At 42.7% G+C, this 20,730-nt stretch overlaps 1 protein-coding gene across 3 annotated transcripts in view; it reads left to right on the forward strand.

Moving 5' to 3' along the window:
• Nucleotides 1-20,730, forward strand: part of EML1 (EMAP like 1) — a 110,033-nt gene that overhangs the window by 15,798 nt on the left and 73,505 nt on the right. For 2 of the 3 annotated variants that reach the window (XM_086613795.1, XM_086613794.1), the window contains exon 1: nt 8,034-8,100. The exons of the other annotated variant lie outside the window; for it this stretch is intronic. In XM_086613795.1, the coding sequence (XP_086469921.1) occupies nt 8,034-8,100 (67 nt within the window). Of the gene's footprint in view, nt 1-8,033; nt 8,101-20,730 lie in introns of those variants that run through there. 3 annotated transcript variants of the gene reach the window in all.

Below are 20,730 nucleotides of genomic sequence, written 5' to 3' on the forward strand. Positions count from 1 at the left end.
AAAGAAATGCAGCATTATTTCCAATTACGTCTCAAGACATTTACCATAGTTCATTTTTCATATCTGGGCAAATTTCCAGTAAAATAAATTACCAATTTTAGCTCTTATTGCAAATGTAGAAAAGTGACATAAATGAGATTGGCTAGCCCCTTCTAACATTAATGTATTGAACGGATGTGGTACTTCATCTTACACATACATTTTTATGTGTGCTTTATTATTTGCATGGCCTACAGTAAATTCTCCTAGTACGCATTGGTTCCCATGAGATGCCCTTAATTTTGCTGGATCTTGGCAACAGATCAACAGCGACATGAGAAGGTGAGAAATTACGAATACCAGGTCTGATAAGGCACAAGTTTAAACCACCATTCTACTGACCGAGGAATATAAGAAAAGTGCTGAGATACCTCCCTCTGTTCACAGGCACTGTGGGTATCTGTTCGCAGAGTAGAGAGGCTTGTCTCTCACAGTGCAGCTGACATACATCCTTTGGACATATATCCTGTTTTCTACTTCTGGGTTTTACATGTTCTTGTAAATTGCTACAGTCAAATTAAAATTCTCAGTCTAAAAATAGAACAGAATGACTATTTCAGTAGCACTTCTTTAAAAAAATGGCAATTTTTGTGTACACCTTAAATGATCGATTTGCTATGCTGTTATTTAAGTACCATTAAAAAAAATAATCTACATTAGAGTTTGCTCCGGTCTTTCTCTTCTCTAACATAATTCAAAAGGCACAGATTTATATTGTTGTGGCTTTGTATAAACTAGATATTAAATTCTAACAAAATATGACTTAAATACATGCATAAAACAGACCGCTGGAATATTTATTGTCATATTAACATCTTTATAATCATAACACGAAAACTAAAAAATAAAAGAATCAGTGACCTCAGCCATGTGCAGGACGAGTGTCTATGTGGTGCTAGCCACCCAAAAGCATCCCTTTCTCATACTCGTTGAAAGCATTTCTCAATACCTACATGCCTGGGGCTCCCCGAAGTTTTGGCGGGTGCACGAAAGCTCTTTCCGCTGGGAGGGAATTTCCCATGGGGAGTGACACAGACCTATAGGAATGACCCTCCAGTGCCCTGGCTGGAGAACTGGTGAACCTGTGCTAAAGCTATTGCACCTGAAATCAGAGAAGCAACTGTACCAGGACGTAGGATTCTTGTCCCCAAACACAGAGATCTCAAACAGCTCTGCTACTGGAAGCTTTCAGCCTCCGTTTAGGGCTGAAGCCACCAAAAATACAGTTGCAGAGCTCAACTAGATTTGAAAACGTTTAAGGAGAAGTTTTGAAGAATGGACGGGTTATTTTCTCATGTGACGCTATCCATTGCTGCGCTTCTTCACGTGATTCTCTCAGAGTATTAATATCTTAGAAATGCTGTTCCCATCAGCACAGATTGCACAGAAGGTGGAAAAGGAGATGCATTCCTGTGTATCTGTAGTGTACTTTGCTTCTCGTCAGTTTAGTATCACCATGTTATGTCTTTGAGGGTAACAAGTCTGCAGTCGGCCATTACACACTCTGAAATGCATTGAACCCAACTTGTTAGGGGACCTTACAAAAATAAGTGTTTCTACTGCAGGCACTATGCTTGAAAGCATTTCATAACAAACCATACAAGTAATACTTTCAGCGTTTGTGGGCAGGGTAGGCTAATGGTTAGTGCACACAACTGGTAGTTATCCTGGTTTGATTCTGTCACTGACTTCCCAGCGTGACTTTGGCTGTGTCATGTTTTCCCTCTCATTTTCCAAATAAGTAACATAAAGACAACATTTAGTTCAAAAAGGTGGTGCAAGTCTGAAAGCACCTCTGTTTGCTGAGCAGCCTCCTGTCTTTGAATGGCAAGAGTCATAGATGCACAAAGCATTATTCTTTTCATCTTCAAAGCCTTCTCTTTGTATTTACAAATTAATCAACCTTTAAGGCATTTTTTTTTCCTGGGCAGTATGATTAAGAATATTATTATTAATTATAGGGAAAATTCCACAATTCCAATATATGTCATTCAAAGCAACATGATATATACAGACATATTGCAACATATTTTCATTTGGATTGTAAAACATGCATACCTTTGATGGTTTCATCCCACATTTGTAATATTGTATTTTTAATGCACTCAGACTGTGCCGGCATAATGGTGATGCTCCCCTTATAGCCCATCTTTCCCGCATGCATGAAACGTGCTTTGTAGTGACATTCATGAAGACCCCTGCTGTGGTTGAAATGCTGGAGTCCTGCTATTTAGAATGAATGATTATTCCAGTGGTTGAAGTGTTTTCAGAAAGGAGACTGGGCGGCAAGGCGCTTCTTCCTTTCCTACCCCACAGCAGGAGAGGAAACCCTTATTTGAGCCTACGATAGGACCCTGGCAGAAAACCCCACTCTAATACGTGGAGATAGTCTAGCTGTGAGCAAAAGGAAAAGCCACTTCTGAAGAATGAAGACAATTTAATTACCACATGAAATTCTCTTAAAAAACCCAAGCAATCCCTGCTGCTGCTCGCTGAAGAGAAAGGACAAATTAAAAAAAAGTAATTTAAAAATCTGTCTAAATCTGAATTTCAGTGGACTTTAAGCAGCTAAATCCAAAACTTAATCCCAGAGTCCCAGAGTCCCCCTCTGCTAAATGCCAATCTCATCCTGCAAGTTCCTCAAACCCAGGCACTGGCTCTTCCTTGCCTGGGGCTCCCGTGGTGCGTAGCCTGGTGCCGCTGCCGGGCGTGCGGCTGCCTGGTGCTGGCTGCCCGGCTCCTGCCGAAACACCGCATCCTGCAACGCTGAGACAGAGCACCGTGCCAGAGAGATGAGGTCTCTGCTCCGACACCAGCTTTCAGACTGGCCAACTTCCAGTGCCGGTGGTGAATGGCTGGAAGAGGCGCCCATGTCTTCTGTCTTGAATGAATGACAGGTTATCCAGGGAGAAGCACGTGCGTGGTGCCTTGTGTTTGGAATTGTAATATGGGGCCAGGCACCAAATGTTGCAGTCCTTCAGTTTTTTAATGGATGAAACCTCTGACTCACAGAGGAAAAGCAAAACTTGAACAAACACACAATTTAAAACCTTCCAGGCTTGGGCAGAGACTGCCTGCTGCATGAAGAAGGACTGTAAATGGTGAAATGGACCCTTACATCTTAAACGGAAACACAATGAGCTGCAGAACTGAGCTCAGCTTCCTTCCATCACGCTGCAGTAAATGTGACCTATCAAATGATTGCTGAAGAGCTTGAGGGGCTCTTCAAAAGTTAGTCATGGTCAAATAGATGCTATAATTATATCCACTGATAAATTTTAGCAAAACCAGCACATTTGCTGATGGTGCTAGATGCTTTGCCTGGTGAAGATTCCTCTAGTTACAAAATAGGTTCAGTGTACGCAGCGGCCACCCCAGCTTTCCTGGTCTGTTCTGTGGACATGCATGGCACCAACCTGAAAGAAAAATGCTCCAGCCTCTGTGGTGAACCGAGCCTTCACCTTTTGTAAAGAAGGGCCCACTACACCTAATGCCATTAGCAGCTCTGCACAGTAGGCTTTGCCACTGAGATCCAAATCCCAACGTCCTTCCGTTACCAAGTGCTACCTCATTCCCCAAACAAGCCCTAGGAAAGCAATGGCAATGGCAATGACATTCAGCATGGACCCGTGTGTCAGGAATGAAGGGTACGCTGTCCAAGCTATCAACAACCAGTGAAAACAGCCTGACACTGTCGAATGAGAGAGCCACAGAAATGACCCAGAAGAAAATCCCTCTTCAAAAGTCCTTCTCTACCAGTCAGGTGAGACGTGCTTGTATTGGGATTCTTCTCTCAACATGATTGCTAAATGTAAACAGCACAGGGACAAGATTTATATAATCAGTGTCTGCTATTTTAGTGGATTTTGAGAGGATACTGTAACTCAGATTTCTTTGTTTCATATTGACATGGTGACTGGGACAGCTTGCTCTTGACTTGAGAGTATTTTTAGCTGTAACATCGTATTATAATACAGTCCAATTCTATACTGTTGAGAGTTATGAACCACAATACTTCTGATATGCACCTGCTGCAGGATATTTTTGTATTTATCAGTAATGCAAAAGAAATAGAAATAAAAAAGGAACAGGAATACCTAAAGCATCAAAATTATTTAACTATAGCCTATTAACAGGGAGTGAAAACAAGGCTTCTTTGTCCTAAAATTGGAGTTATAACTCCTGAAAATTCAGCTAGGGATGGGTGAAAGCTCTTTTGTTCTCACTTAGCAAATAGTCATTTGTATTACACAACTCAATACAAATGAAACTTAAATAATTAGTTACGAAGGGCAGCTTTCAAAAACGTAACATCAGACAGAGTTTCTGACAGTGCCAACAATAAGCGTGCACAAACATATAGCAACAAATCCCCTCCAAATACATCAGTCCCACTATATTGCTCAGAATGCCACATTCCCATTCCTATGTATATGATGTCCCATTTTCCAATGCACTAGCTTTGATCTGTACAAATGATTAAAGCTAAAGCTTACTGAAAAATGGAGAATAAAAAGAAGTGGTTTTGTTGTTTCACTACACCAGCAGAATTCCCAGAGACACATTGGTGCATCCTTCTGATCCATTGTCCCATTGTTCGCAGAGCCAGACAGAATTCCTTTTTCATTTCGTGCCTTGTGGTTCAGTTTAGTGTAATAAGATTGTAACAGGTCTAGAAATCATTGCAATTAAATTATGAAAGTGTTTTCCTTTTCTAACCCTTGCCCTCAGAATATAATGTCATCATAACAGCATCTACAGACTAGAGCGGAGATCATTTTCTGTCACATCTCTGAGCCGATTTGCAGCACAGTGAGCCAAAAGGCTTCACTGACACCTTCACAATTAATTTTTGTGGGTAATCTATCACATGGTTTCAGATGTTCTATCTTCCTTTCATTATGCTGCCTTCAGACCGGGTTTAGATTTGAGTTTCTAAGTGACTTTTAATTTCTGCTTTCTGAAATGGAGCTGTGTTGTCCCTTTTTGTCCTTTCTTCTGCTTTGGCAGATGTCGTAAAAGTTATCGGGCTTTTACTTCTCTTACCTTTGTAGCCCTGTGTCGTGGTTTAATCCCAGTTGGCAACTAAACACCACCCAGTCCCTCTCTCACTCCCCGCAGTGGGATGGGGGAGAGAATTAGAAGGGGAAAAGTGAAAAAATTCATGGTTTGAGATAAAGACAATTTAATCAGTAAAGCAAAAGTCGTGCACACAGCAAAGCAAAACAAGGAATTCATTCACTCCTTCCCATCGGCAGGCAGGTGTTCAGCCATCTCCAGGAAAGCAGGGCTCCGTCACTCATAACAGCTACTTGGGAAGACAAACACCATAGCTCTGAACGTCCCCCCCTTTCTTCTTCCCCCAGCTTTATATGCCGAGCATGATGTCATATGGTATGGAATATCCCTTTGGTCAGTTGGGGTCAGCTGTCCCAGCAGTGTCCCCTCCCAACTTCTGTGCACCTCCAGCCTACTCGCTGGCGGGGTGATGTGAGAAGCAGAAAAGGCCTTGGCTCTGTGTAGGCACTGCTCAGCAATGGCTAAAACATCCCTGAGTTAGCAACACTGTTTTCGGCACAAATCCAAAACACAGCCCCGTATCGGCTACTGTGAAGAAAATTAACTCTATCCCAGCCCAAACCAGCACAAGCACTCTCACTGACAACACGATTTTTACTACAGACATAACACTTTTAGATTGCATAGATTTCACAGATTTATTTGCCACAACTTGCACATCTGAAGGAGGTATAGGTTAAGCTAACATTGACATTTTATGGCGACCACACTACTTGTGCTGAAACTCTCTCTAGCTGGTGGAAAATTAGCACATTAAAACACTTCTCAACCTCAAAAAGAATAACCTAATCACAGCAATAATGTTTTAAAGTGAAGGAAATTCTTAATTAAAAATACATTAAAAACGAGCTCCATTTTTCTATTATTGTAACTTGTCTGCCAAAAACGCCATGCATATGTGTTTCTGCGTGTACAACTTTTTAGAACAATATGGCGTCTTAAAAATGTCTGATGGCTTACGAATGAAAAGGTCATGAGAAAATCTAAGGGGTTTGTATTAATTTTAAAGATGAGAAAGAATCATGGCTCATTTAAAACATTAAGAAAATCTATTGCCTTTGATATTCTTGAAGTAGTTTTCTCTTCCATGCTTTTTTTTTTTAACGTAATTAAACTACCACAAATTTCTGTTATTTTATAGCCCACAGCTATAAAATGCAGTTGTTTTTGTCAGATACAAGTCAAGCACCATCAGGCTGGGTAAGTACTTGTGTTGGAGATGACCTCAACTGTACTGATATTGGCACTGGCAATTCAGGAGGGAGCACTTTTCACTCCTCTTTAATATGGAATTGATATCTCTGCCTAATTTTATAGCATATTTTTGTGTTAGCACTAGCATGGTTTAGTGGTTGGTGAAAAGACTCACATATACCGAACCCACGCCTGTAAGTGGATCCACATGACGGAAAAAGCTTGCAAAAAGCTCCTGAAGGTTTGAGACCTGAAGACACGCTTTTTTAAGTGCTTTGGCATTTTTCAAGATGAAAGGTGCCATAGTTATGCAATGCACTATTTTTTGTGTGTCCCTTAAGGATCTTGAAATAAAAACGCCTTTCAGTAGCCGGACACTTAATATCCCCAGCACAGAAACTGAAGGTATAAAATAAGTTTACAGGATTACTAGCCACCAGTTTCGTACCACTATCCTCATCTCAACATGAATGGACATTATAAACATACCTAGACAAAAATATTAAAAGCAGTCGAAATTATTTTAGTATCCCGTATTGGAAAAGTGCATAATATTCCTCAAACTAAATGCTTAAAACTGTATAAGACGGCTTAACGGACTACAGTTGGTTTGCGCTTTTTTTAAAAGAAATTTGTAAGAGAGTATCGATTACGATATTGTTTTGTCAACTCCATCCTGTAGCCAAGCGAAGGGCCACTGAAACCAGAGGAGGACACGCGGCTGCTCCAGCGGAAGAAGCGAGCGGAGCCTCAGCCAGAGCAGCACCGAGCAGCGCTGCTGCAGCAGGGGGGGATGCCGGGGCCGCACGCTGCGCTCTCCGGCCGGCAGGCTCCCCCAACAGCTACCGCCAAGCTTCTGCCGTGAATTCGGAGATGTTCCCATCTGGAACTCTTTGCACGGCCGTACGTCAGCCGCCATCCCCTGAGCCGCTCGGCGGGCGCTCCCCGCCGCAGGGACGGGAGGTGGCCCTGCTCCGCCGGCCCGGCCGGGACACCCCGCCTCGCCGTGTCCCGGCGGGAGGCGCGGCCCCTCGCCGCGGCACGGGGAACCGAGGCTCGCCCCTCTCGCAGACGAGGGCCGGGTTTCGGCGGCGCAGGGGCGGCCTGGCCCGGCGCGGGTGATCGGCGGGGCCGCCGAGGAGAAATGCCGCGCCGGCCCCGCGCCTGCCGAAAGACGCGGCTTCTCGGTCGTCCTCCCGCCTCGGGGTCGCCCCGGCCTCTCCCCGCTCGAGCTAGTAGTGCCCCCGGCCTCACCACCGCGCTCTCCCGGCCCTCCCGCCGCCCGCCCAGCGGCTCCCTTCCCGCGAGACCCCGCCGAGCCGTGCTCTGACAGGGCTCCGCCGCCGCGGCGCCGGCGGCACCTCCCCTCCGCCTGCGAGCCGCGGGGCGCACGCTGCGCCGCGGGGCCAGACGCCGCCGAGCGGGACGGGAACCCCGCGGCCAGGGAGGGAAGCACCCCGCACCGCCCGCCCCCGCCGCCGCGGCGTGACGGCGCCCCGCCCCGCCCCGCCCCGCGGGTCTCCCCCCTCGCCTCAGCGGCGGAGCGGAGCGGCGCGGCCGCCGCCCCAGCCGCGGCGGAGTGAATGGGTTGCCATGGCAACTGAGTGAGGCAGGCAGCAGGCCGCCACGGCCCCAGCCGCCTCCGCTCCTCAGCGTGTGGGCGAGGAGGCAGCGGGCGGCCGCCGGGACAGCCGAGGGGAGGCCGGGAGCGCGGCGGCAGGATGGAGGACGGCTTCTCCAGCTACAGCAGTCTCTACGACACCTCTTCGCTGCTCCAGTTCTGCAACGGTAAGGGCGGGGGCCGCCTCCCGCGGCCGCCCCCGGGGAGCGGCGGGGTCCCGGCGCCCCGGCGGGGCGGAGACGGAGGCCGGCGCGGGGAAGGCAGCGCCGGGAGCGGCCCTGCCTGGGGCTGCCGGCGGCGTCTCCGCCGCCCAGGGCCGCCCAGCTCCACAGCGTAACTCAGGGAGAGGAGGAGGAGGAGGGAGGAAACTTCACCCCCCTCTGCTTCCCCCGTTATACAGCGGGAAACCTGCCAGCCCTCGGCGCCGGGGTGCTTCTGTGAGGAACTTCTGGACCTCCTTCACGGGAATATGTGTAGATATGTGTGCGTATGTGTGAATATGTACAGCTATGTGCGTATCTGCCTCGGAGGCAGAGCCGGTACCCAAGCGGCCACCTACCGCTGCATGCCTCCGCTGCGCGTATGCCAACGTACATGGATGTCTATGGATAGGAGCGAGCTGGGAGCGCACGGATGTGACCCTGAGGCGCGCAGCGGCGGCACCGCGGCGACCAGAGCCGTCCCGGCGGCGCGGTGCGATGCGGCTGGGGCAGGTGTCCTTCCGCCCCCCTCCCCTGCCCGCCCCCCGCTCCGCTCCCTCCCCGTAGAGCCCACCCGGAGGCTCTCCACACCAGCCAAGGACAGTTTTTAGGTGCGAGATGCCTGCGTGGAGTTAAGGTAGTTGGCTTGCAGTTGCTGATTTTTCTTTCTGTTATTTTTTTTAAGGTAGGGGTTATTGGGGGGGGGGGGGTGGTGGCGTCACCTGAGTGGCAGTGTGGCAGGGGAGCTGCTGGGCTGCAGTGACAGGTCGTAAAAAAGGAAGGAGGAGGTGAGGAACTGCCAGTATCCTCAGAGGAGGTATCTGGAGATTGGCCTGCACAGTATTTGGGATTATTCAGTTAGCTGGTGTTTACTGTTGTTTTGGGGGAAATAAATCTGTTATCCTAAACGTTACTAAGAATTCTTAATGGTAAACTTTAGGCTCACAATACCTTATTTTGATGCTAGTTACTGCTTTCTAGCGGCAAAAATGCAAGGATTCATAATCTTGTATTTCATTGAAAATTAATTTGTGCGTCTCTTATTCCTTCAGATTTTAGTAGTAGTCTGGATTTCTGCTGTTACCTGAACAGCTGGAGTCAGGTTCATATTAAATTGCTTCATGACAGCAACTGCGTCAATATAGCTGCCTTTTTTCTTGGAGGAAACGAAGATGATAAATTCTACCTTATTTTCTTTGTGGTGTTGTGCAATAAAGGGACAGGTTAGCAGAAAACTCTAATGCATGTGGACCTTGAGACTGCGGGAGCAGTTTTTGAGGGCATGACAAGTCACACGCGTGGGCTGTGCATTGTGTGGTGACACTGTATTCTCACAGCTCTTCAGGAGAGAAAACTACGACTGTGTACGGGGGTTGTACACTAATAGCAGATGCCTGTTTTGCCTAAACGTAATAAATATTTCGTTGTAAGTATTTTTAAAAAGAAAACATACAGCAATGTATTTCAAAGGTTATACTCTAACCCGTTTCTAGGCAAGCTGTCTTCCTACAAAAATCCCTGGGCTTTGCTTTTGCAGTGTTCATGATAGTAGCATACATATGGGAACAGTAGGAGTAGCAGCACTTTCTGAATAGTTTGAATAGGCAGAGTAGCTTATTTCTGAGATCTGTCACTCGTGGATTTTGTCACTCTGAGCACCTATTATACATGATGGAAATGAGCTGTATGTATTTATGCTGTACACAGGTTTTAAAATCTTAGTTAATCCTTGAGTATTATGTTCTAGAATGCGTTACTGACGAGATTGCTTCCCTAGCTGTTGTAAACTTGTATTAGTGTTTATGAAATAAAGTGGTTTGGTTTATAAAATAAAGCGAAAGAAGCCTTTCCCTTTATGAGTTAGCCTTCAGTGAGACTGTATTCGATGAGATGAGGAAGAACAAGAGAATCAGGCCTTTGAATACTGCCTTGAGGTGATCAGATATTTCACACAGGCACTCATGACCCATGAGGAAAAGAAATACAGATGGAGGATGCCAGTGAGGGTTTTGAGGTTGAAAGAGGAAAAGAAAATTGCTTTACAGGGAAGTGGAAAGCTCTTGCAAGTATAATGTAGTAGTATGAAAGATGTGAAGTTGGGAGTGGGGCAGGCATAAAGAAGAACGAGAGCAAGAAAGTGGTGGAGATGTGAAGGTAAAGGTGATTTTGATACGGGGTGAAGGGAAATACAGAAATGGCTGGTAAGGACTCAAAGTGATCATCGCTGTGTGCTCTAACGTTTTCTGTTCTGAACATAGAAGAAAGGATTAATTTTAGTTTTGCAAGTAAAGACATGATGAAATTTTCTGATGGTCTTGAACTGAAGAAATGATAAAGAGGCTGCCTGTACGTGTTGTGTTCGGAAAGATCAAGATAGAGCACCTGTGCTCCTGCCAGAATAACTGTAGGTCACTGTAGGACAGCAAGTGAGCTCTAGCCTGGGCCCAAGGACGGCTGTAGCCTCTCCCGCTTTCTGATGCCTTCTTGGGGCAGGTGGCAACCACAGAAGGGATGGAGGAGGAAGGGAGCAGTGGTGGGCAGGAGGCTGTGATGGGGATGTGGGAGCCAGATCTTGGCTGTTGGAGGGCCTGGTCAGAGAGAAAAGGAGTAATATGAGGGCAAACTTATCCCAGGCCTCCTTTTCTCTCTAGAAAAGGCTCTGGGTTTGGGAGGAGAAGTTGGGTCTTATTCCTCCCTCCTTCCCCCCGTTCTTTACTCACACACAGATCTAGTCTGCAATTATTGTTTAATAACATATTTTTATGGTTTGCAACGTGTAAGAAATACGGTAAATACAGAAGGAAGGGAGAGAAGGAAGAGATGAGGAAAATATGTTCATTTTGAGCAGCATGTCTAAAATCTAGGGCAAATATTTAGCACAGCTAGTTCAAAGCCACCTACTTTCTGCAGCTCTTTTATGGAACAGTAGGGTAGGGTTGGCATTTGGGAAACATAATGTTAATGAACACAAGCATCAGTCTGAGACAACATCAAAGCAAGAAATACAAACTTGCAATGTGATTTTAGGAAGTTGTTTCATTCTTGTTTTCTTAGTTGTAAACTCAGAGAATACTACTTTGGAGGAGTTTATCGCATTAGTTTGAAATATCCCTCTTGATTTTCAGAGGACAGTCTCTTCAGATGCACAAAGCCTTTTGCTAGTTTCTGTGCCTATTCTATTTGTTTGTTTATTTTTAAGTAAGACACTAAAATAACTCCTCTTAATACCTGTCTAAGGACAGTTCTCAACTTACATCTCACTTTCTAGGTAACAAAGAACACTGTTTATTTTGCATGTTGAAAAGTTAAGCTTGGGTAATATTAACTGTGCTTGGTTATAGATACCCTCCTTGGTATCGATGTGACTTTTATGTGGTTCTTAGGTAGAAAACCATAATGCTTATTTACAGTCAGTTAAAGTTTTAGTCATGTGTTATTTAAGTTGGAGGTAAAAGTGGTAGAATACTGATAAGGCAAGACAGTGTTGAGGTTTTTAGCATCTGCTTAAAAACTGATGGACAGAACTGTGCTGGACATGAAACTACGGAACTAGGTGCATACTTCATTTACAGACAGTGCTCATCTCACCTTCAGCTGATGACAGTGAGCTCCAAGAATGATCAATAGTGATAACAAGCAGGTAGGGGAGGCATGTAGGGTGTGGGCAGAGGTTCATGGGTCCTCTGACCGCAATTCCTTATCCATTTATAGCCGTAATGATGACCTAACGAGCATGACCTGCACCACGCTAATGGCTGTGGGCAGGATTATTAGAGACGTAGAACGTAAAGGGTGAAATCTGTGATTCCTGTACTCTGCAAAATGCCTGTGTGAACTTAGAGAAGCAAGTGAGAATTTATCCTTGATTTATTTACAACTTGTAGCATCTTTTTAATATTCTTCACTTGGCTCTTGAGAAAATTGTAGCTGCCAAATGGCCATTTCTGCAACCATGGATGCCTTGTTTGACAAGAACTTCAAATTTAAAATATCTGGGTGAAGCAGTAAAAAAGAAGTGTAAAACAAATTCTTTCTTAATGAAATTGATTTCTTTGGCAAGGGATTCCGTAATATTAACTACAGTTCTGTTTAATTGATTATGTGAAGTATAATTACTAGTAGAAAAACTTAAGAGGTTGAGAACTATGTTAATTTATATTTATTAAAAAAAAAAAGCAGAATAAAACCCCCTGCTTTTAAAAACTGACAATTCCTTTTCCCTTCCTCCTTTCCCTCTTCCCAAAATTGCTAAATCATGTTATTAAGATTTTTGACAGATAATAGTTTTGATAACTGTCAGTCACTGTTTCTTTTAAGTCTTGAAAAGTAAATTGTGTGAATTGGTTCATATAGTAGTTTTGGTCAGTTTATTTCCTGTTTGAGTCTTCTCCTTCTGTAATTATCCACCATTCCCCAAAATAATTCAAATATATGTACATTTTTCTCTCTGACTCACGTATCTACGAGTGGAGTGATACCCTGTCAGTGAGGAAGTGAATGCCGCAAACAGGAAACCTTTATGGACAGCATTATTCTGGCAGTCGACTCTTCTTTCCCGTTTGGTTCTCACACTTCCTTTCCCCAACCTTCTGAAATTCAGCTGGTTACCCTCTTCCTACAGCTGGACTAAAATCGCACAGTATAGTATGGATTAGGGAAGGAACAATGGTATGCTGAGCCTTGTAGTTTTCAGGTCACTAGTTCAAATCTGCCAAGGGTTGGGAGAGACTGCAATTTGGTTTTCTGTGATCACTTCCTAGGAATAATGCAAAGCGAAATTGGATTTAATTTGGTTCTCACTGGGCAGATTCGTGCACTGTGTGTGTGAAAAGATGTTGCAAGCATGCTCAAAAAGATGTTGCAAACATGTTAATAGCATTACTCATGTTTGTTGTTTTTCTCAATCGCCTGTAACAACAGAGACAGACAGACAGACCAGGCTTTCTCATATTTCATCTCTAGACCTGTCCTCTCCAGGACAGCAGCGTGTTCTGAACTCGGGAGTGGAGGAGACACCCTACATGAAGCTTCATTCAGTTTTGTAGGACAGTAGAAGATTTTATTACCCAGAATTGCTTGGAGAACATTTTCTTATTTTTCCTTTCTTTGAGATTTGTTCAGGCTCTTACAATTGAACACTTAAATGTGATGCTGGATTGGACTCTACATTAAGTGTCTGTTTTGCACATTTTGGAGTTACGTAGAATATTGGTCGATTTTACTTGATCAACTTGCTTCTAGAGCTTACTTTCTTCTCTCCTGGAATAAAAGGGAGGGGTGGCATACAGAAACATGTTTTTTTGTATGTGTGATAATTGAATGCAGAATAAATCAGTACACTATAAAATAAAAATAACTTGCTGTAATGGACATTTTCACAATATATATTGTTAGCTTATTAAAGCTCGTGCTATTATTTTTAATAAGACACTATATAAGTAAAATGAATTTGTTACCCTTTAATTAGCTATGTATTTCCAAATCATGAATTATTAAAGCTCATTTCAGTCATGGATAGCGTTAATTGTAGTTACTGGAATTTAATTTTTTTTGGCCTTTTTTTTTTTTTTAACCAAGCTTTTAAAAACAAATGAAAATGTAGACCAGTCATGAGAGAATCCTTCGGTGATCGTCAAACGTCAATAGAGAATCTGTGTCAGTGTTAGCAGGATGGAGAGAAACTACAAGTATCAAGTATTTTATCATGAATAAAACAACATACAGAATTGCAAATTAAAGCATTGGGCTCTTAGCAGAAAACATGCTTTATCTGATCTTCAAGGAGTTTTTAAAAAATTTAATAGTACTTTACAGAGCTGATAAAATATGTGTTTTAAGTTCTAATTAAGAATAGTAAGACCCAGTTTCTTCTATTGAAACTTAAACCATGTGCAAACAATTCGAATAAGCATTAGAATTATATTAGAAGTACATTATTAAAAAGCGAATATGTGAGGAGACAGTGAGGTAGTACGCCAGTCAGCAACATACATTTTAATAGATTTTATCCTGGCTTCACTCCTGTTTCTCCTTTCCTTAGAAATTTAAGATGAAGATTTTAAAGTTGATGCTGCAGTTCTTTTGTCAAGAGAAATTTTGTGAAGCTGTGATGAAGAACCTGTCTTTTGATCATCAAAATCTCGAGGCAGATGTGAGAGAATAAGTAGGAGGGTTGCATGAGACAGTATAATGGCTACATTTTTTTGTGGGGTGCTTGCTGTTCACAAATTACCGCTAATTGGGCAACCATAAGGAACTGGGAAAGCTTAGAGGGAGTGCAGATGGAACTGTGGATGATGCTCCTCTTCCATGAAACATGATTTAAAATGTTCGTCCATTACGTAATTAAAATGTGCAAGTAGCTCCCTGAGGTTTTTTAGGGAGGTAGGGTGGGGATAATGATATGTTAACATGATTTCACTAAATGAATTCTTTGGAAAGTAATTAAGTGAGATTGTCCACACTCCATTACTTCCAAAGAGTGAAATCTGACATGGTCCATCATTTTCTTGTCTTGCTTTGAGATGACTGATTGTTGAATAAATATAATATACTTCTTGAAAACGTATTAGAGGTCTCTAGCAGTGTTTTTAGATATTGTGGAATGTAGAAACTAATTGCCTTTTTGGATTTGAAATCTGAAATAAGCATCTCATTGTATTAAAAGCAGTTTGCATTTCTCAATAGCACAGACCCTGTATTTGATTGGAAACTTACGTAAGTTTCCTGTAAACAAAACAGAAGGAATATCTCCTGGTTTTAAGTGTAACTTCCATAATCCATTGCAGGTCAATATATGAGACAGTAGCTTGGCTTGAACTCATCTGAGAATTGTCTGTGAACAGGTGCCTAAGCTAAACTTTAAAATGTGCTTGTCTATCCTGTATCTTGGGAACCTCACATTTCAGTATGTAAATAGAAAAGACAGAGAGAAACAACCATTGTTTCAAGCTAGTAAGGGCAAATATTTTTTAAAAAAACTTTGTAAAGAACCTTGTATTTCATGAAAACTTCATGTTTCTTTTTCTTACAACTGTAGTGAACACCACAACAAACAGAAACAGCTTTTGAGATTTCCCTCTGCTGCTCCTGTACACTCAAGTGGGGATGACGGCACAGTAGTATCTAGAATTTCCCTGAGGCTGTAAAAGGCTTTTGTACCCTGAAGTCATCAGCATTAGGAGCAGCTTGCTTTTTATTTTTTTTCCCTTGGTGGCAGGGGAATAAAATCATCCTGAAACCTGAGAAAGATGCTTACAGATAGACAGTTTCATATTTACTTGTTTACTAAACCAATTACCATTCTGTTACTTCCTTTCCCATTCCCTGTCCAGCATTTCCCAAACTGTTCTACACAGACTTGTTACTGCCTAGGAAGCATCCTTCCAACTCCCAAATGGAGATGCTGCTTTAAACGGCTCGTGGGGTCTGGCAGGTGGGTCCTCCTCCTGACCTTGAAGTGAGCACCTCAGGCTTAATCTGTTACATGGCATGGTTTTACCATTCAGTGTCTGATGAATTGCGTGCCGGTGGAGGATGGCTTCTTGGAGGTGAGCAAGGTCTGCGGCTAGATGGGTGGTCTGGTGAGGCTGGCTAGGCTGCAGGGGGCAGCGGGGTCTTTATCTAAACTGATAAAAACCTGACAGCAATTAGCATATCCTGCAACTCAGGCCAGTCTTTATTTGAACCAGTGTCTGCACTTCTGCCTTTTTGCTTTACCTCTTCCAAATGTAGGCCAAAATAATAGGGCGGTGACAGCCAGGGCAATGCTCAAGTGGTGCAAAAAATCAGGCCATCTTTTTTAGGTTCCTAACTGTGAACCTAAAAACTGAATTTTGAATTGAGTTTTAAAATTGAATTTAAGAAGTTCATGTCCATATATTATGTGAGGCATGGATATAAAGCATGTTTAAAATACCTCAGTGTCACACCGTAAATAATTACTAGTGTGATTTAGGGTAAGAGACAAAATCCCGATGCTGTGCAGCTGATAGGAGTTTGGCTGTGGACTTCAGTGAGACTGCGATTTCAAACTCTGAAAACACTCATGGCAAACTGCAGTTGAGTCGAAGAAAGTGAGGATTCTTGGAAATTTTAGCTCTCGTAGTGAAAAATATACACCACTGTAATTTAGCTAAGTGTATAATGCCACACGTGGAGGGACGTGCGAGGGTAGGTTTTTTCTTTTTCTCCCTTTTATGCTAGACAGCATGTGTATGTGTGAGATCCCTGCGGTGGCTGTGTTTCACTTTGGAAATAAGTGATTTCCTCTGTGTTCAGATGTTTTAATGAGCTAATCGGGGATCCTTTGGGACAAAAGATCTTGTACATACAATTTTTAAGTTAAGCATTTATACGTCTTGCAAGGCTTGAGGTCTTTTTTTCCTGAGAAGAGAGATAAGATCCATTTTTAAAATGTAGGGGTTTGGTGTGCAGTCTGGCAGACATGTAGGCTGAGGTCAGGTACTGTTGGCATACCAATAAACCTTTTCTCAAACGATACGCTGCAGGATTGGCAGCTGAAGGGCAGAATACTTCAAAAGAGGTGTATGTAAGATGCACTAGCTCTGAGATGCGGTATTTTAGCTCTATGTCTACATTAGCAGGAAATACGGGACAAAAGGAAGAAATCTGTAAATCTAAACCGTTTGTGGTGAGGACCTGGGTATCCGTATGTCTCTGCGTTTGCTGTGGACTAGCTCTAGTCTGAAGCCATGCTCCAGACACCCATCAGCACTCGAGCATTCCTGGAGTGCCACTGGAGTGCACTTCTAAGACTTGGCCACGATATGAACCAAAGAGGGGTGAGTGGTGACGATTGCTGCATGAGCACCCTCTGGGTCTGAACTAAAAAACTTGTAGGGAGCCAGTGGTTATCAAAGTTAGCTGGCAGTGCTGCTGGGGCAGCTGGAGCTGGGGCGGTTGTACTGTTATCTTGGAGGGATATTGTCTCCCAGTTTCTAGTCTCTTACCATCATTCTTTCTAATTTGGGAAGAATATGGTCAGAACACTGCTCCTGAGAAGTTGCTCACTTGTCATTCCACTCTGTTTTTCCTTGTGAAGAGATTCGTGATATCATGAACAAAAGACCATAGGACTTATGTTGGGCTTGAGCACTTCTGTAGGTGGAGAGATTTATTAACAGTTTATCAAAAAGCTTTGTTTATCATTATGGACACTGATCGTGTTCAGAAGTGAAGATTAAAAACTCTTGACCTCTTTTGAGGAAAGTTGAATGGATCGGGCAGAACTAAAATCAAGGCTTTAAATTGAGAACAGTTCTGATTTACTGACAGAGCTAGGCCCAGTCATTCTGGAGGTGGCAGGAGGGGATATCAGTGTAGCAGTTTACCTGACCTTTTTATTGTTTAATAGCTCAGTGTTTCCACCTCTGTTTTTAAAGCTGAATAAACAGGATACAAATAATAAGGCTTTTGGCTATGGGGATTCCTCTCACCACCCAGACCCAGTATGATTGATTACTGTATGGTGGGTTTTGCTTAGATTGTTTTTGCTACATTTGACAGTCTGTTATCTGAAAGACTTAGAACAAGCATGTTATCTGCACAAGTCGGAAAAAAAAAAAAATGCTTCTGACTGTCACACCAGTAGTCTTTCAAAGCACATTTATAGCTGAGTTAAATCATTACTTACCTGAAATGTATTTCAGATATTTCAGCTTTCTTTTGTGACCTAGATGCTTTGTTTGGTGTTTTTTTTTGTGGTGTTTTTTTTTGTTTTAGGGTTTTGGGGTTTTTTTTGAAACAAGAAACTGAGTCGTGGGATTGAATGTTCAGTTATGGAATTGAAAAATGTTTACTGTTGTGTTAAGTGAATGCTTTATAACTGAAATTCATGGAAGCTGGAAAATATGTGTGTTGTTATGGTCTCCCATAGCTCCCAGAGCAATATATCTGTATCTACTCATTTTTTTTTATGAAGTTCACGATTGTAAGGCATGAAGGTGAAACTTTACAGCAGTGAATAGAGTAGTGTGGTTTATTCCAGCATTGTCTCATCTGCAAGTTATTTGAGAGATTCCATTCTGTAGCTGTCATTCCTAGGTAGGATGCTCTTACTGGGACCCTGACCTCTTATGTGAAGATGTACCCCTGGGTGATTGATAGGCTTATTTCTAAAATTTGTTTACACAGGGGGAGTGGATACCAGGGCAGCCTACCACTTTTTTTTTTTTTTTCCTTCCCACAGGGCAAAGCTAAATTGAAAGAACCCTTTATCCTTTTATGTACTGCTTTTCATAAAATTTACTTTGTTTCTGATGCATATTGATGTAATGAGATCTTTCTAACTACTAACTTTGAAGATGAGTAACACTGTGAGAATGTTTCAATTGTTTCACTTAAATGAAAGAATGCAATGTAACATGGATTGGAGAGACTGAATACGGGATGTTAAAGGTGACAGGCTTGATCCTTCAGATGTTAAGTGACAGAGAGTGTATGGGTTGCTTAGGAGTAAAGGGTAACAAACCAGAGAGCTGTGGGAGCTGGAAGATAGTAGTATAGAATTCTGGAGGCTGGGGTTAAGTTGATTCTGGTATCGGGGGCAAACCTGATGCAACCCCCACCACCTCCAGCCATCCGTTCCCATTTTCAGGCTACAAGAGCTCAGGCAGATAAGCTCATATACCCTGTGCGGCTGCTGGGAGGAAGGTCTCGCTTCCCCTTCCCTCTCTCGCTCTCTGTGGTTTTACCCACTCAACACTTGACAGACTAATTTGTCAGAGTTAATTTAACATGTTAACCAAACAGGAAAAAAAAACCGACCCAGTGTTTGTGTGTGGTACTTTGGTTTTGCTTTTGCTGGGTTAGTTTTCTGCCAGGTCGGAGAACTAAATTTGGCTTCCAGAGGCAGCAGAAGTTAAATTATAGGAGTAGTGGGTGCTGCAGACAGACTGGGGGCTTCTAGATTGGCCATTGTGTCCTGTGGAACTGGACCTTTGCTTTTGTCATTGCAGCTGCTTGTGGCACCATGTGTTGCACGGCATCAGTCAATTAATCCGAGTTAGAAGGGGTACCCATCTGGTTTGTATTGTAGCAGGTAGAAGTGATCTCGGTTTTTTTCTGTATTGTGCCAGGTGTACTGGTGGTAGGCAAAGTTTTAAAACAATGTGTAAGGCAATACAGGGGAGAGGCAGGCAGCCGCTAGAAGACTGACATAAAGAGAAAAAGTACTTTTTGTCTGCTACAAATATGATTTATAACTGAATTAAAAGTTCATAGAGATGGAAAATTATATATTCATTATAAATTTCATTTTCAGTCCAGTTACTCATTCAAAGCACAGTGGACTAACATAAATTTTTTACCATTGAGATTCCTCTATTTCTTTGGTGAATGTTTAGCTTTTGTGGTTACTTTCATGTGTGTCTGTGTGTGTTTTGTTTGTTGTTTGTTTTTTTTTTTTCCTCCCTGGAAGCTATGAATCTCAGTAGGTTTTGTAATTCTTATGTTCTTTGCAGAATTTTACATCACATTTGATTAAAAAAAAAAAAATCATAGCCCCAGGCACACAGGTGTACTCACAATATTTTTATACACAGAATTTTAATTCCTAATTACATATCATCTACTTTTTTTTCTTGCACTTTATAACTTTGTAACTATGTATTTATCAGAATTTTGTACTTTTCGGAGAGAAGTAAAATTTCTATCAAAAGAACAATGATCTCTTCTTTCTTATATTGTCTTTCTCGGGAACATACTGGTTTCAGGGACACACTGATCAGATCATTCCACAATTTTGCAGGAAAAGGCATACCCTAAAACTAGAATTAATCAGTAACAAGCATCATCAGTGTGATGCTGTCGCTCTGTTCTTGGAATCGAGTCTGGCTGACTGCAGCTGAAGTATTTCTTTTGATTACAGCAGACTCGTTGCAAGGGGAAGAGGAAGATTCGCAAGACCTCTGTGCATTGAGGAATTTAAACCAAAGTACCCTTGCAGGAGCTAGTAGCCATCTTCAGTGGTCCTGTATAGGAAGGCCTGGATTAAGAGCCTTGCATTGGAGAGCACAGTTGTGCATCTTGTTTGTTTACTCTTTTTTGAATCCAAAAAGTTGAAGTAAACCTAAAGCAGCTCCAGTGATTCCTGCAAGGCTCTGTAGGATTTTGTGAAGCCCAGAAATCACTTAGTGGATGCTGGGTTATTAACCCTGGTAGCTTTGACTCAGAAGGTTATGAGGGATTTGATTTGTGTGCATATTGTTCCAGGAGGGTGTAACTTCAGGGATTTTTCCTCCTTTCTATGTTTTTGGGCGCTTTTTTTTTGAGATTTTAATTTAAAAAAATGTTTAGTCTTGGAGAGCCCTCTAAATCTAAGCCTTTTACTGCCTCCTGAATTTGGCAGTTGCTTCTCTTCGTTTAAGTCTCCAGGCATGTGCAGTGTGAAGCTTTGAAGTAGCTACTGCCTGGCTGAAGCCTCTCTGGGGGCAGGAAGAAAGATAATAAAGTTTGTGCTTTTGACGTTTTCTTTCTTTCCAGCATGTAGATATTTTAACACAAGAATAAGTGCAACGGCTGATTTTTAGTAAAGACTAAAATTGCAGAATTGCAGAGACTGTCTTTTATGGTCTG

This window comes from Tauraco erythrolophus, chromosome 6, assembly GCF_009769465.1.
Source record: "Tauraco erythrolophus isolate bTauEry1 chromosome 6, bTauEry1.pri, whole genome shotgun sequence".
Taxonomy (NCBI): Eukaryota; Metazoa; Chordata; class Aves; order Musophagiformes; family Musophagidae; genus Tauraco; species Tauraco erythrolophus.